The following is a 17,931-nucleotide window of genomic DNA, read 5'->3' as shown; positions in this document are numbered from 1 at the left end:
TTAGATTTTCTTTTTCATTTTCATTCTTTTCGTTTAAATCCTCTTCTTTGGTTCCATTGGTTGCTCTCCCTAAGTGTAAAGATCTCGTTGTATACCTTCCTTAATTTCATAACATTGTTCTAAGATGTTCTGTTTTAGACTCAGATCGACCTCTAAAGTGGAAATTCACACCAGGAATTCGATCTTCTCACAGAATATTTGGTGTTCGAAAGAATAAAAACTCTATAAGAAATTTGATTAGTGATTGGGTCTAACTGTAGTGTAACCTTCTTGTTTAAGAGATTTGTTTTGATACAATTGTCTTTCTTGAGTTTTTTTCAAATGGAAATGATGAACTTTATTGAAAAGCCTCCAAGTATAACTTGCTGGGGACAAAACAAAAATTTTCAGACATAAACAAAGGTGGAGACTGCCACCAAACCCGATGCAAATTAAAGTTTTTTGCACCTTGAGTTAGTAAAAGGTGTTTTTCTTGAGTTAGTAAAAGGTGTTTTTCTTTTGTGGATTCAAATTTTGAGACAGAATTGCAGTTGGTTACTGACTTGTTTGTTGTAATCTTACTTGTTTAAGGTGGAAAAAGAGGATTTGATTACAAGTAATTAACTAATGAAGCATGTAAGAGATGGTAAAACCCCATACATCATATTCACCTTTATTTGGAGTCGCAATTTGTACCAAAATATCCATAGGTTTACTTCAGCATAGGCAACAGTGTTTGGTGGTAAAAGAAAAAAAAAGGAAAAACAAAATACTAGGTGTTGATGTCTTAAAAAATCTTTTTTTATTTATGAATCTTTAGCTTAATTGATAAAGCAATCATGAACATGTTTCAAGACACATGGTTCAAATTCATTAAAATCTTTTTAATTCAATGGTGATTTTGGACTATACACGATAAAGAACGACATGAACCTTGAGATGTTAGTTTTTCAGTTGCCCTAACTCGGAAAAACAACAGGATTGCCTCTAATCACTTGAAATAACATTTTATTTTAGGGGTTATACTTTTTTTGAGGGACAATTGTACGTATACTTAAGAGCCTGTTTGGTTACATGAGTCTGGAAATTTCAAATATCTAGAGATTTCAAATCTATGGAGTTATAATTTATAAAATTACATGTTTGGTTGTGGAATGAAATATGTGAATTCATCCTTAAAAAACTATTTGATCGACGTGATTTTTGTTAATGTGCAAATGTATAATTTTTTTGAAATCTCTAGATTTCACCCCTTACCCATAAATCTACATATTCACGTTTTTAGTGTAAAAATTTGAATCTCTAGATTTCATGAATTTAGAGATTTTTACTACCAAACGGGTATAATTCTCAGATTCATGAATCTAAAGATTTGAAATCTCTGGATTCATGTAACCAAACAGGCCCTAAGGTATTGTGAACAATTGTTAGTTTAAATTTAAATAAATGTGTACAACTTTTTCAAACAATCTGTACTATACTTTGACATAGGGATGTGCCTCTTCTATTATTGCCAAATAAAATTTCAAAAAATCCAGAAATGAGCCATAGGCAAAAGCACAAAGAGAAATGATTTTCACCTATTTTGCCTGTCTAAATGGTCCCCAAACATACCATAATGACTCAAATGACAAGATACAAATCAATATATTTTACAAAACTAAGCCACTAAATGTAAATTGAGGATGTAACAGCAAACATACATTCCTTTTACAAAAGTCCAATTATTTCTTCTTCTTTTTAAAATTTTTATTATCATTTTTTTTTTATCAAATTTCCATTTTGCCATACCAAAACTTTATATTTTTCATTTTTTACCACAAATGAATGTTCATATTCATTTATTTTAAATAAGAAATAGAGCCCCTCAGCAACGAAGTACCGAAGAAAGTCAATCACTTCAATTGGATCATAATTCTTGGCAAGAATTACTACCCAAGCCAACCAGGTAATCTGGGGATTTGTCATCATTTGACTTGGTGAACTAGTACAAATGAAACAAAGGCCTTGCATTGTTTCTATTCACTCAAAAGCCAAAATGCAATCCCTCTATTGAACATGACCTCCATTAAATCAACAATCCTGCATCAGAAGATCAAGCAGCAACGTATTCCACCTTCTAAGTACCTTGATCTTCACACAGACAGATCTCCATTATGACTAAAAAGAATTATGGCACACACCAAGAACCCCTGATTCAACAACAGTGAAAACCTAAATCCGCCTGAAGTTCAGGTGAATTCCTGTAAATAAATAATTGCAAGCAATCAATATATAATCTTGAATATTTTGAAAAAAAAAAAAACAAGGAAAATTAAGTGCGTTGTGGATCAGAAATCAAAGGAGGAACATTAACAACTGTGGAAAGATAACTGCAGGTCATACTTCAAATGGTAAAGATCATAAACTCCAAAGAAACTTAAATAACAGCAAGCTTTCAAGAGATCTGATGATTAGTAAAAATACCCAACCTTGAGTTAGTTTATATAGAAAGCAACAAATAAAAGTGAAACAGCAACAGGGGAGCAAGTGTGGGTACTTCAAGGAACAGAAGCATTTTGCCAATCGAAATTTCTAAATGAGGTTACATAGCACCGAAGCAGGCAGTACTTTACTCCTTTATAAAGACACTAAATGACTTGGGAAGCCTTATGTCCACCTTAAGAAAACTGACAGGTTCACTTGCCAATACTAGCTTTACCTGAGGAAGCAATGGTGCAAGCAAATTCTACAACCTAGTGATACCTAATTTCTTAATACATGCTTCAACGTCCATCAGCCTAAAAGATATATATAAAGCCCTTTTTATACTCCAAGGCTCTGTCCAAATTAGAAAATAAAAAATTTCAACTACCAAACTAATTTCCAATCCTCTGTTTTTAGCTTATAATAAAATTCACAAAAACCCGCCTGCATTGTTAGTAGTTAAACAATCTCTTTCCTTTCTGGTAAACAGAAGTTTCTTTCCATTGAACTAAACAAACAAAATATTAATCCAGCTAGAATGTATTATATTTGTCACATAATTAGCAAGAGTCACAAGAATTGATATTGTATCAACTCCTGCTATTGAATTGTTTGACTCAAATGCCCATGGGACTTTTCAGACTGGTTCTTTGATTTCACTGCCACCAAATTCTCATTGTTGATTCTGCAACATCCGTTATCAGATTGAAAGTCAGCAACTGGGAATATGGAAGATTTGAATACTAAAGTACAGTAAAGATTTGATTACTAAAGTATTGTACTCAAATAACCAAAGATTTGGACCGAAGGAACTAAAAGTTGTGGGCAGAACACGGGGTGGGTGATAGAATGGCTTTTTCATCAATTAGTCAATGACAGAATACATGTATATATATATATATATAATATCTCAGTTATAAAACGTATAAAGGGACTATAGTAAGAAATACGTAGACGGCTGTGATGTGTTGCCTCTATCAGTGGGGAGCCATGGGGGTTGGGGGTGGGAGTATCATCTACTACCTATCTGATCTAGTCTATTTTAATTTGAACTTTTTCCCGCAACTAAAGTAAGAGCTTCTCTCCACCTCCACACCTTCCCTGTCTCTAACTTGAAACTTTCCTCAAATCCTGCAAATGCTTTGGCTGAACTCCCGTTCTGTTTTCAAACATGTGAAGGATACACACCATAAAAGATCTGAAGAACGGTCAGGCCGACTCTGTTTCTGCATTCAAGGATTTTTGCCAGTTCATCCAAGTATCATGTGGAGCATAGTTCACCAAGAAAATGATGATTGCAACCTTTGAATCTCCAATGGCTTTCAGACGTTCAGGATTGAATTTCCATTTCTGGAAGTGGTTATATTCATGTCGCTTGGAGTTGTTAAAACTTTGGGGCCATTGAAACATCAAACACTTGAGGTTTCCTAGGCGAAGATTCCGGTTAAAGGAGCCAAGACGGTTTTTGGTTGAGAAGGGTTCTTGAAGATAAGTGATGATTTGATGGAGCAAGTTAGTGCATCCAGGGGAACACCTGAAGATCATAGGAGCAGAGGCAGGGAGTAAAGATGACGGCTGGTATGAGTTCTATGCAGGGTACGCAATATTGCCGAATTTCGGTTCATGGCAAACCGAAACCGCTAGCGATTCTCGAACTGGCGAGATATTGCCGAACTGGCAAAATTTCTCCAAAAATAACCTCCATTGGCCGGAATCGCTAACAACCAGAGGTAGAGAGAGAGAGAGAGAGAGAGAGAGAGAGAGAGAGAGAGAGAGAGAGAGAGAGAGAGAGAGAAAAAAACAGAAATGATCTTCAGCACTGTTTTCGTCTTTGTTTTTCTTCGCTAGAACCACCATCGAAAATAGCCACGCACAACTTCATATTTGCTTAGTCGGAACCACCGTCACACGTATGAAGCTTCAGCTTTCATTCCTACAACCACCGTGAAAAAAGATGAAGAAATCTCACATCCTTTGTTCACACCACACGCAAAAGTAACTTTTCATTCTTCCACACATTTAATGCAACCTTTGTTGTATTCACGTGTCACTGTCACCATTCAATTTTTAAATATTTAATAGGTAGGGAAGTGGGAACTTGGGTAATGGATGTTCTGTAGTTGTCAGTGACTACCCATCTGTACATACATGAGGCGGGTCCCATTAATGCATCTTCCAAGCAAGATGCGAAATTTCGCCGGCGAACCAGGTGAAATTCACCGAAATTTTGCCGATAAAAAAAGTCATTCGATCCATAATATCAGTGTTAATGACTCACATCTTGGAAGATGCATCAAATGGGACCCGCCTCATGTATGTACATATGTCACCGACAACTACAGAACATCCATTACCCATGTTCCCACTTTCCTACCCATTAAATATTTAAAAATTGAATGGTGACAGTGACACGTGAATACAACAAAGGTTGCATTAAATGTGTGGAAGAATTTGGAAAAAAAAAAGTGGAAGAATGAAAAGTAACTTTTGCGTGTGGTGTGAACAAAGGATGTGAGATTTCTTCAACTTTTTTCACGGTGGTTCTGGCTTCATATGTGCGACGGTGGTTCCGACTAAGAAAATATGAAGTTATGCATGGCTATTTTCGATGGTGGTTCCGACGAAGAAAAATAGAGACGAAGACAATGCTGAAGATCTTTTTTTTTTCTTTCTTCCTTTTCTTATGATTTCTTATACCTTTGGTTGTTAGCGATTCCGGCGAATGGAGGTTACTTTCAGCGAAATTTCATCAGTTCGGCGATAAAAGGGCGAGATATCGGCGATATTGCGTACCCTGCTTCCAAGATGTGAGTCATTGACACTGATATTATGGATCGAATGACTTTTTTTAACCAAAATTTCGCACCTTGGTTCTATGAGCTACAAGATGAAGTAGCTCTTCCAGGGACCAAACCAAACTGATAAATTGGTTAACTCAGGGGGTGCGGCTGAAAATTTCCCATTTATCAATTACAGAATAAATGTATATATACAATATTTCAGTGATAACATGTATAAAGGGACTATAGTAAGACAAATGTAGTAAGACACATGTAGAGGGCTATTATGTGTTATCTCCATTATGTGTTATCTCTATCAGTGGGGAAGCAATGGGAGGATCATCTACTCTAGCCTTATTCAATTTAAACTTTTCCCACAACTAAAGTAAGAGCCTCTCTTCACCTCTACACCTTCCCTAGTTTCAACTTGAAACTTTCCACAAAAACTACAAACAGTTTGGCTAAACTCCTGTTCTGTTTTCAAACATGTGAAGGAGATCCAAAGATCAGTCAGGCCGACCGTAATCCTGTATTTAAGGAACTTAGCCTGTTTTTTTTTTTTTGGTAAATAAGGAACTTAGCCTGTTCTTCCAAGTACCATGTGGCGCATACATTGTTCACCAAGAAAATGATGCTTGCAACCTTTGGTTCACTGATGGTTTTCAGACGTTCAATTAACAATAATAAAAATCCCCAGCAACAATGCAAAAAACTTGTTTGCTTGTATTTGTAAATGCTACACATAAGTGTCCATGTCACAATCAAGTAATAAAGAGTATCCTTCCCACCGAGAAAATTATCCTTCATTCTCAATGTAAAAGGACTGCTAAATATAGCAACATTTAATGAAAATACATGGATTAAGAAACTAATTAAAGGAATAACAAAGTAAGTAAGCTAAAGATCCTAAAATCAAAAAGCACACAATAAAAAGAACTTTAAACAATGTTAATGATGTTGGGATTCAAATTTCCTTCTCCTGAATTTGGGCTATGAATGTTACAACAAAGCAGTACAACAAAGTGTATTAGACAACCTAGAACAAAATTATACACAAGAATCTCCCAATCAGCTTATGCATTCATCATCCTACTTTAAATCCATTATATTTCTATGGGGAGCCAAACTAAGGATGTCGAGTTGCGCCTGGGTTCCAAAGGAGGTTACGTGAGGCAAGTGAATATCCTTATCCTACTTTTCTACTTGCTAATTAACTTAAACTACATACAGATTGAGCTAACACACATTATTTAACATTGGCTTAGCTCTATATTAACTTTCCAGCAAATCGAAACCATAATACTCATTCAAGATGGCTAATCAATAAATGAAAATAACAAAAACAAATATACTAAACACTCTCATAAGCTTTGTTTAGACCTCTTCAACCAAGTTAAATCGATGTGGGGAACGAATAGAGAGGAAACAATAAAACCCAAATGCCCTAGAAGTGCTAGTGGATGGATTAATCCTGAGGAAGGATGGTTCAAAATAAATGTGGATGCATCACTATGCAAAGGAGAATACAGTCACAGAGATGGCATCTATGAAGGAATTAATGTTGCCACGAAAAGAATTCGCCTATAGTGGAATCGACCTCTTAAAGCTATTGATATGTTAAAGCCTAATGCAAGAATACAAGGGAAAGAAGAAAGAGGGGGGATGGAATAAAAGGAGTGGGAAGCTATGAAGGAATTAAATTCCAACATGCGTACCAGGAGTCCAACTACGCTGCTGACTGGATCACAAAGAGACCGACTTCTTTAGAGGAACCTTCGCGATTCTTTCTAGATCCACCCCAAGAATGGGGTGGAACATTGGCATAAGATGCGCGGGGGCCTCGGGGGCTGAACCCCGTTTATTTGTTACCAAAAAAAAAACCTGCTACAACAAAGTTAAAGCAACCTAACAGCAGACTGAACCTTCAAACTCAAGTCATAGGATTAGGTACTCTATCATCCCAACATTATAATGAAATCAGTTTAAGAACAAAGAAATTATTAGAACCATCAATAAAGTACAGTCTAGAATAGACAAAAATACAAAAAATAAAACCAAATGGTGAGCTAGATGATGCTCCCACAGTGCTCTAGCCCTCTCCGGCAACTACTCCTCCTCCTGCTCATTCTTCTTCTCTACGTTCCTGTCTACTCTTCTCTTCTATTGTGTCGTCTACTTTTCTTGATCAGTCCCGTTCCTTTCCTTAAGTGCTAGGGTAAATAGGAGCTGTAGGAATAAAGTATTCTCCCTTAAAATCAATGACAGAGATCTTTTAGGTAGTGACAAAAAAGTGTATCCAGTCAGCTAGCCACTTTTGCTGATCTTCTTTGATGTATGCCACGTGTGTTGGGATAAAACAAGTCTGGAAAATTATGCTACAGCAAACTCAAGAAATTTGTTCCCTATCTCCCTCATATATCTAATGCCATCTCTAATATAACTCTTCACTTCCTATAGTACTAAGAAAATTAGGATTGAACAATTCCAATTAATTAAAGAAGATTCATGTAAAAACTAAAATAAAAGAACAACACTAGACTTAAAAAGTTAAGACTCTCTAAATTACAATTAAGTAAAAACACTAACAAAACATAAGATAAATCACTCCTAAATCAAGCTATTAAATTAATTCTAGAGCTTTTATGCTTGAGAGAGCTTGATTTAAGAGTGATTTCTCTTGTTTTTAGTGAGAGTTCTGACTTAATTATAATTGTTGCTGCAAAAATCCGTTCAGCAACGCAAACGAACAACTTGCAAAAAACGTGCTTGACCAGGTTGGTCGAGGTACGTCTCCAATGATCAAGTCAGTGGAAGCTCATAGCTTTAAAAGGAGAAACAACTAGTAGAGCTCTCAATGTTAGAGAGTGTACGTCTCCAATGATCAAGTCAGTGGAAGCTCATAGCTTTAGAAGGAGAAACAACTAGTAGAGCTCTCAATGTTAGAGTGCGTACCTGATAATGATGAAGTTGTGGGTATTTATGGATCTTAGGAGAGGTTCCCTTAACTGTACAGTAATGGAGTTCGAATGGAACTCTATAATTGCTGCTAACTTTCTAAGGGAGAAGGATCTTATCCTCCAAGAGAATATTACTTGGATTGTAATTGTGGAATCCGATCTGGACTCTAAGAATAATTCAAAATACTTGACTTGATCGGAATCCTTATCCCTATCATTAAGGAGGTTGGGTACGATTGAAATTGTACACGTTGCTTAGTGCCTTCGTTTTATTCGTGGTCCGACCAAGGTTTGATCGGTCTTGTTCTTCTTTAGTCGACCTAGGTAGGTCTATTATAAATTGTCCATAACCAAATAAGATCCTTCTCCCCAGGAAGTTAGCAGCAATTATAGAGTTCTATTCGAACTCCATTACTACACAATTAAGGTAACCTCTCCTAAGATCTATAAATACCCACACCTTCACCATTATCAGGTACGCACTCTTGGGTTACTCTCTAATATTGAGAGCTCTACCAGTTGTTTTCTCCTTCTAAAGCTATGAGCTTCCATTAACTCGATCGTCAGAGACATTCCTCGACCAACCCGATCAAGCACTTTTTTGTAGGTTGTTTGTTTGCGTTGTCGAACGGATTTTTGCAGCAACAATAGTTAAGAGAGTCTTAGTGTTTTAAGTCTAGTAAAGGTCTTTTATGTCTTTTATGTTATTTGTACATGAATTTTCCTTAAATTAATAGATGGTGTTGAAGTATATGCACTTTGAAATATTTACTGTTCACGTGAACAGTAATACATGATTTTTACTATTCACGTGAACAGTAAAATCTGTTTGTATGATGTTAGTGATGCTACTCTACTTTCTATTTCTAATGTAGGAGTCTTTCTACATAAGTTTTGGTAGTTTCTAAAAAGCATAGTTTCTATTTTGGTGGTGGTTTCTATTTTCATAACTTTCTATTTTAGGAGCTAGGAAGTTACTAAAGCTGTAATTTTTTGTTTCCTTTTTTTTCTAGAGGACAATTACTTGTCTCTCAAGTTGTATTAGATTCATTAGAAGCTATAAATAAAAGGGCTCTGTGATTCTAAACTCTTAAGCAAGAATCACAGGCCTCTTCTATTGGTTCCTCATCTCTCTTCTCTTCTTCTTCTTCTCTTTTTTCTTTGTTCTAGTTCAGCTGTTGTTTTGATTATTTAATGCTTGTTTTCTAACATGGTATCAGAGCAAGTTTAATCAACCTAGGGACTGTTTTCTCTCTCTTGGCTGCCCAGTTTTTTTTTCCTTTTTCTTATCTAGGGTAGCCCCAACCTTCGCTGCAGTAATTGTGCATGGCTATCCTTCTTCTTTAACTTTTGAAGCACCAAGTATCTATGTATTAATACTACAAAAAGGCCCTAAGCTTTCTGGGGATATGTCTACCTATTTGATTCAAATTGAGGCTGCTACTACCCTTTTTTGTGTATGCAAATCTAAAGTTCAATCTGCACTATACTGATGTCTTGGGATTCCTCTTGATTCTTGCAAAGACATGCCCATAATTCGGATTGCAAGACCTAAGTATTGTCTTCCATTGTTTTTGCTATAAGTTTAGTTGCAAGTCGTATACTAGTACCCCTATTACATTGAATTTCTCTCTTCTGAAAAATTCTGCTGCTACCTTCTTGCTTTACTACTTCTTCCGTTGTTTATTTCAGAATCAAGTTTAGCCTTCTTTTTATCTAATACTTCTACAAAGACCTAGAGGACTATTTTTCCTTCATATCGAGATTTGTTAGAGTTTCAAATCTAGCAGAAGTTTGCTGCTATGGTCTGAGATCTGATATTATCTGTCACTGCAGCAACTGTTATTGCACTTCTTCCGAGTGGATTGCTGCAACGACTACTGCAATTTTGAGATTCCAAGCTGGTTCAATATATATTTTTTTCCTGATCTAATTTGCTCTTGCCTAAGGGTTAGCGGTGGTCCAGAATTTTTTTTCCCCCTTGGTGCACAAGACTTTGTCCTATGAGATGATTTTCTGGTGCTGATCAACTTTATTGGTGAATAATACACTGCTCATCATTAATTGTCCACGTGTAATGCTACACGTGAGGGGGAGAATGGTACCTTATTCTATATCTACTCAAGATGTGTTGATGGATATTATTTGTGAAGAACTTTGTCCTTAACTTATGGCATTCTACAACGATATCATTACATGTCTTTACCTATATTGTCCTTTACCTAACTACTTGGTCCATAGTAACCCATACTACCTTACCTACTTGGTCCAGCACCACCATGATAACCTATCGTCTTTTACCTTACCTACTTGGTCCGCAGTAACCCATATTGTCTTTTACCTTACCTACTTGGTCCACAGTAACCTATATTGTCCTTTTACCTACCTACTTGGTCCATAATAATCAATATTGCCTTTTACCTACCCATACTTTACATGTTACTTGCCTTCTTGTGAAGCATTTATATGAACATTGGAGTTGCAATTTTGAAGATTTAGCGTGGATATTTCTCCCTACTACCGGCATTACGTGGATAATGCCTTTTGCCTACCTACTACTTGCCTTCTTATGAAGCATTTATATGGACTTTGAAGTTACAATTTTGAAGATTTAGTGTGGAAATTGCTCCCTACTACCGGCGTTATGTGGATAGTGTCTTTGATCCTGCTATACTTGTGGACTTTGTTCGTCTTCAACATCGTTGATTGTTCTCATTATTGGATGGTTCTTTGGACATGAAGAATTAAAGTTTTTTTAAGGTGGTGTTGATTATCTTCTTGGTGAAGTTTTTCAGTGTTTATTGACGTCTACTATTGCTACACGATTCAAGATTGGTGCTACCTTTCAAGTTTATTCTTATTATGCAAGCTAAAGTTTTCTTTGTGGACACTTCAGCTTGAGGGGGAGTGTTGAAGTATATGCACTTTGAAATATTTTTACTGTTCACGGTACTGTTCACGTGAACAGTAAAATCTGTTTGTATGATGTTAGTGATGCTACTCTACTTTCTATTTCTAATGTAGGAGTCTTTCTACATAAGTTTTGGTAGTTTCTAAAAAGCATAGTTTCTATTTTCAAACTTTCTATTTTAGGAGCTAGAAAGTTACTAAAGCTGTAATTTTTTGTTTCCTTTTTTTTTTAGAGGACAATTACTTGTCTCTCAAGTTATATTAGATTCATTAGAAGCTATAAATAAAAGGGCTCTGTGATTCTAGACTCTTAAGCAAGAATCACAGGCCTCTTCTACTGGTTCCTCATCTCTCTTCTCTTCTTCTTCTTCTCTCTTTTCTTTGTTCTAGTTCAGCTGTTGTTTTGATTATTTAATGCTTGTTTTCTAACAAATGGAATTGATCAATCCTAATTTTCTTGGCATTGTAAAAAATTATAATGGATAAAGAAATGGCATGAGCTATAGAAGAGGAATAGAGAACAAATCGTCTCAGTTTGCTGCAAAGATACAGCAAGCAATGCTACAACATAATTTTTCCAGATTGGGTGATCAAAGCACATGTGGCATCATCAAATGAAATCATCAAAAGAAATGCTAGCTGATTAGATATTCCTTTTGTCATTACCTAAAAATCTCAACCACTGATTTCAAGGGAAGATGTTCTAATCTTATAGCCCTTATTTACCCTAGCACTTAAGGGGGAAAAAAGGTACAACTGAGAAAAAGGGAAAGCACAAAAAGAGGCAAGAAGGAAATAATGTAGAAGGAGAATTCGTCCAAGAGGAGGGGCTGGAGGAGAGAGAGTTGAAGCATTGTGGAAGTATCATCTGGCTCTCCATTTGGTTCCATTTTTCTTATTTTTATCTATTATAGTTTTACTTCATTAATGGCTATAATAATTTCTTTGTTTTTGAACTTTAATATGAACTAATTTCTTTGTATTGTTGGGATGACAGAGTACTTGATTTTGCGATTGAGCTTGGATGTTCAGTTTGCTATTAGCTTGTTGTAACTTTGTTGTAGCATAGTTTATTATCAGAGTGTTCAACATATACGTTTTTTATTAATTTTAATTTATTGATCGGTCATCTTTGAGTGAATGTTGTGGTTTCAATTTGCTGAAAATGTTGGTTATTTTTATTTTTATTTTTTTTAAGGTAAACAATTTGCGAAAAAGTTAATTGTAACTAGACCAATGTTGAACAATGTGTTTTAGCTTGATCTTCACACGGATTTTGTTGATTGGTGGGTAGGATAGAGATATTTACTTGCCTCATATAACCACAATTGGAACCCAGACGTAACTCGGCATCCTTCAATTCCCCAAAGGAATATAATGGTTTTAAACTAGGAAGTTAATGCATAAGCGGATCGGAAGATTTTGGTGTATAATTTCGTTTCAGCTTCTCTGATATGCTTTGCGTTAAAGCTTTGCTGTAGCATTCACAACCCAAATCAGGAGAAGGGAAATTGATTCCCAACATCCATGCTACTGATTGAATTTTTTTAATTTAATTAATATATGTTCTTTGATTTAGGCTCTCTTGTTTATTGTAGCTATCTTTCCTTTAATTAGTTTGTCAATCCATATATTCTCATTAAATTTTGCTATAAATTAGTATTCCTTTTAAATTGATAGTCAAGGATAATTTTTTCCGTGAGAATGATACTCTACTTAGTCTTTATTACTTGATTGCGACACGTGAACTTGCGCAAAATTTTTAGATACAAGCAAACAGTTATCACACCCCCAAACTTGAGATATTGCTCGATCTTGAGCGATAAAAAGAAAACCAAGACACTACTAAGCAAAAGACAAACACTAAGACACTCAAAAACAAAAATCTGGTTTAGTTATGCAGTTGGATAGAAATTATTCAGAAGTTGCCTCTTAATCTTCCTCTTAACACTTCTTACCAATTAAACTCAGATCTCGACCCAGTTTCAGTCTTTGTATTTTTCAGCCTTTTTTAAATAGAAATTAGTTCCATACAAATACCAAACACAAAAACGCTCTTGTAATTTCTGGTTGGGCCATTTCTGGAAAGGGAAGAATATAAAGATCCCTAAGTACACCCAAACAATAACAGTACAAGCAATACATTAGCTTCTGATAATACCTGATGACCAAGATAACCAAAATAACAGAAACAAAGAGGTGAAATATGTCTCAGGGCCTTGGCTCACAGCATCTATATACATAAAACAAGCATACTTTAGGAAACATTTGTACTCAGGAAATCTAATGGTTTATAGTGGGAATCACATTCCTGTAGGAGGTCTGAACTCCAACCATTGTACATCATTTGCCTGCATCAGATCAGGTGGACCATCACCTTGAATTATGTGGTAATTGAGGTCTCATGTGCAACTGTATTTCCACCCATTTACATACCCTCTTGTCATCCTCCTCATAGTTGCAACGCTGAGGAGAGCACTATACTAATTCATCATATAGTTGTTTTAGGTTCCCTCCCACCCTTACTGTTCGGCCCAACTTCTCCCAATAAATTGCCAGATGATGTAATTGTCGCTGGGCCTACTTATCAATTGAAAGTATCAAATATAGCAGGTACACCCTTTGGAAAAATGATAGTCACACTGGCTATCATGGCAAAAATATCTAGTTGCCAACTTGCCACCACCTTGTTGTGATACCTTGTCTACAGGACTGTCAGTGATCCATAACTCATCTCTCTGTACCAGCACAGCAAAGGACATAGTTCTTTCCTTGCTTGTTTCAAAAAGAGGCAAGGAACTCATCTTTGATAACCCCCTTTAATCAAAGGGAATTTACACTGTTCTATAAAGACGTGTATGTTCTTTAACAAGACAACCCTTTGTTGACATTTCAAAGGAAAGTTTAACCATCAACCTAGTTTCCTAATAACCCTGTCACTCAGATGGAGCAATTTGTTCACCAATTATGCAGTAAACCTCACTGACATCTCAAATGGTTCCAACAAGCAAACCATTGCAAGATGCAACTCAAAACTTAGCTACCTTCGCCAAACTTTGTCATAAAACTCTACTGGGGCTTGGTGTTGGTGTTGTGAACACTTGCAATTTTTGTTGCCACTGGACATATATGCAGTTACTTATCAGCATTGATTTCCCAATCTTTCTAGGACATTCTATCTGTCTCAAAAAACTGAAGAATTTAAAATTAACTTTTGCGACAGTTGCATGGAATTCTGCTGGAATTTAGAAAACAATAAAGCAGTCCAAGTACATTTGAACTGGAATCTGTAACTAATGAATGATAAGAGTGCCTTCTGTTAGACATTGTTCATGGGTGAGAACTCCAAATTCTTGTTTATTAGTATATGACTACATGGGATCAGCTGATGGTTCAACCATGAGGCCAGAAACATCTCATGCTATCTTTCATCAATTCATATCATCAATTCATCATAATCACTCACATCTTACAATCTAGAGGAATTTTAACTGATGTACTCATTCTCAGTTGTGGTGCCTTCCAGCACTTGTCCCTAGGTACTGTGCTGGAAAGGATATGGAATCATAGTAAAAGGTAACGGTATTTGATCCTTCTTTGTTTTCAGGCATCCACATAACATCGTTACATCCGCTGCACGTAACTTATCAATGTGACACATCTTAACTACCCCACATTCTACCCCATACATCATAGCTGGATGTTAGAAACTTGAATTCCCTTTAGTTTTAACTAGATATTATTAATATAAGTATCAAGCTTTTTGCTCAATGCCAGTATCAATTCTTTAGTAGCTGAACCAGAAATTTAATTAATAAAACATAAAGGTAATCATCCCCAAGTAATTGAAATATCAAGCATATATTTTGGCAAAAAAAAAAAAGAGAAAATATAAAGCATATATAAATATTCTGTATTAAAAACAATTTCTATATAAAAACATAGGAAGAATATTGCCTTGTCACAGGAACTCACTGTCTTAATCACAGTTCCTCAAACCCATCTTCATCCGCTTGGTCCTCAATCCTGTTATATTCGCTTCTCCAACTTTCAATCTGCACGGAGAAAAACCATCCAAAGACACAAACAAAAGGCATTATGCATCCATACATTTATGTGGTATATTAGACTAAGAACAAAGGACTGGCCATCATGATGAAAGGAAATATGGCAAAATCAGGTGGCATGGATTTGAGGGAGCACTCCACCAGACTTGTTTAAGGCAAGTTCTTCTTGCCTCCGTTGTCAATCTTCTCGCCTATTAATCTCACCATACCTAAAGATGGTTTTGCATCTAAATATGGAACCATGAGTTTTACCTGATCATCAGACAATCGCAACTGTTCTGCCACAAAAAGTATATTCTCATACACTCCTGATGGTGGATCCCTGCCCATACTCTTGGCAACATCTTCAAAGCAGATCATCTCCACCTGGAAACCATTGCTCATGAACAACTTGTCCATCCATTTCTGGGTAGTAGACTGCATTGGGCAAATAAAAGTAATAGATAATGTCATTCACTGGAAAGGAATTGCAAGCATCAGAATGTTAAAATACTGAAGTGAGCCTGCTGCCTGCTTACCTTGGTTCCAACTTCAGTTTCAGTCAACCAAAAGGGCAGTTCTCCTAAAATAAGGCTTCCTTTCATGGCTAGACTACCAACAACAAATAAAATCTCATTAAAAGTTGCCAAGTTCAACACAGGCAATCCCTGCAAAATCATTGAACAAAAATCCATATAAGCATCTAGTCAAACTCCACACCGTTGAAGAGCCAAAGAGAGATACTTGGAAGCAGCGATCACCTGGAATATCCACAAACTAGGCTGGCTACCCATAAAGCCTTTCCCTTTCAGAATTTCTTGTAAATTGGGGGAATTATATGGAACATGAACAAACAAGCAATTTCTTGTAATCTTAGCCCCGACACCTGAATTATTTTCAATGGCACAAAAAACAGTGAGGATGTGTTGAGTGACATCTCTAGAACAGCCTTAAAGGAAATGAAGACAATTTCAACAAGTAAATAAACAGTTGAAGAGGGACACAATAGAGGATACTGCTATTAATGATCTCCCAATTCCTGAGGAATTATACAGTTGAAGAGGTGCCCTGACACCTGATGTTTGAGAGATAAGTTCATGGTGCTGGAATTATAAAATTTTTCTGGAAGGCATATGGATAAGCATCTGATTTTATCAGATTGGATAACCTACAAATTATACTATATCTAATGAAAAGGGGTCCACATGCCTGGACTGTACTATCATCTTCTATGAATTGCAGGGAATACTGGAAAGCAATATCAAGTTGAAGTTAAATGCAGTTCCACGGGTAATGGCTTCAAACAAGTCCCTGTCCGGGACTAATAAAACAACACCGGAAAGGCAAGTGAAAAGAGAAGAGGAAAGACCCAAGAAAGGGAATTCATAATAATACCCACAATCGAAAAAGACATCAGCACTCACACCACGCACGCACCTTCAAGCATTTGAGAAGCTGTTCGGAAAACTGGGTCTGGGGATATGTCAAATATTACAGTAGAATTTGGCCAGTTGAGCCGATATGGGCGTGTGTCCATACCATCTGCCAATAGAACAATCTGTAGGATATTATTACAGAGGTAATAGATATACATAGAATGTTCTAACACTTGACTATGAATTTCGGTTAAGATATGTAATGGCGAGTTTGAAAGCCAGGGAGAATTGTATCTTATCCTACCTGTTTAAGCCCTTCCATGCGACTGATTGCAGCGAGCAACTTATCATCGATGAACTTTGTTGCTAGGCAATAATGGTTTGGGGTTGGGGATGCACCGAACGCAACGGACTGCTTCATATCCTTAGTCGTATCAGAAGCAATTAAGCATCCGGCGTATTGATCTAGAAATAAAGGCTCTGCAAGTGCAAAGACTAATGTTGATTTTCCCAGCATAAATGAAGTCGTTAACAGAAACTTTCAATAAAAAGCGAAATATATAGCTTACCTGATCTACAGGTCTCTTCAAATCGAAGGGAAGCGGCGTCAATGGCCGCTTGGAGGTGTGCATCATCATAGTTTCGGAGATGAGCTGCCAATCGACGATGTCTCTTCTTCGCTGAGAGGCATGGGAGTTGGGGGCGCAAAAGAGCAACGCCCGTTGCAGAGAGCAAGCACAAACGTCCCATTTTCTTGTGAGTTGTGGCTCACAGTCACGTCACATGACACCTAGAAAAGCTAAGGGGTGTACTGCGATTTTGCTTCAGTGCTGCACATCAATGATCCAGATAAAGCCAAGTGATCATATTTAATATTGATATTCAACATGTGAGCTTAAAACAGTTTTAAGTGAAGTAACCGTTTCGGCTCATGCATTTCAGCTAAGTCCGTTCTCAAACCAAACCAATTCAAATCCTTAGAACCAGAAAAAATTTGAAATGCCAAATTGAGGGAAATGTTGAGCTCCTTCCTTCTTCATTCTCTGAAAAACAAACTTGGAGGAGAGAGAGGAACCAGAGTCCGACAAAGTTCCAATCTTAGTTTATCCAATGACAAACAAATAGGTAGGGTTTTGCAAATCTGCATTCGATTCCTTGGTAAGGCATCAAATTGAACGAGTTGTCTCATTCGTTAATCTTACCCCAAATTTCAAATTTTCTATTTTGATTGACTCTTATCCATTTACATTGTTTCTAGCTAAGTGAATCATAGATGGAGCAAGTTTCTTTATCGAGCTTTTATTATTTTTGGAGCTATCCCAACTCATAAATACGTGTTTCAATTTAAATGGTGGGCCACGTTGTTTCTTTTTTTGGTATCAATGATATCGGAGAGAACTAGACAAGAGGTTGGGGA

At 36.5% G+C, this 17,931-nt stretch overlaps 1 protein-coding gene across 2 annotated transcripts; it reads right to left on the bottom strand.

Moving 5' to 3' along the window:
* Positions 1 to 1,232: 1,232 nt before the first annotated feature.
* LOC149019653 (S-adenosyl-L-methionine-dependent methyltransferases superfamily protein) lies at positions 1,233 to 17,296 on the bottom strand. Of its 2 annotated transcripts, XM_089153618.1 has the most exons (8): positions 17,084 to 17,296; positions 16,819 to 16,994; positions 16,576 to 16,696; positions 15,900 to 16,024; positions 15,678 to 15,806; positions 15,412 to 15,576; positions 15,068 to 15,147; positions 1,233 to 2,222 (listed from the first exon to the last, which is right to left on the bottom strand). In XM_089153618.1, exons 1-7 carry the CDS (start codon positions 17,262 to 17,264, stop codon positions 15,076 to 15,078), a joined length of 969 nt encoding a protein of 322 aa, XP_089009744.1. In that variant the 5' UTR covers positions 17,265 to 17,296; the 3' UTR covers positions 1,233 to 2,222; positions 15,068 to 15,075. The 2 variants fall into 2 exon arrangements, with proteins under 2 accessions (XP_089009744.1, XP_089009743.1); XM_089153617.1 differs by lacking the exons at positions 1,233 to 2,222; positions 15,068 to 15,147 and having other exon boundaries at positions 15,155 to 15,576.
* Between the last annotated feature and the right edge of the window lie 635 nt (positions 17,297 to 17,931).

The sequence above is a fragment of the Hakea prostrata genome, chromosome 4 (genome assembly GCF_041222555.1).
Source record: "Hakea prostrata isolate BN-2017 chromosome 4, UWA_Hpros_2, whole genome shotgun sequence".
In the NCBI taxonomy this organism is placed as follows: Eukaryota; Viridiplantae; Streptophyta; class Magnoliopsida; order Proteales; family Proteaceae; genus Hakea; species Hakea prostrata.
Note: the sequence above shows the minus strand (reverse complement) of the source record. Positions and strands in the feature narration are given on the sequence as shown.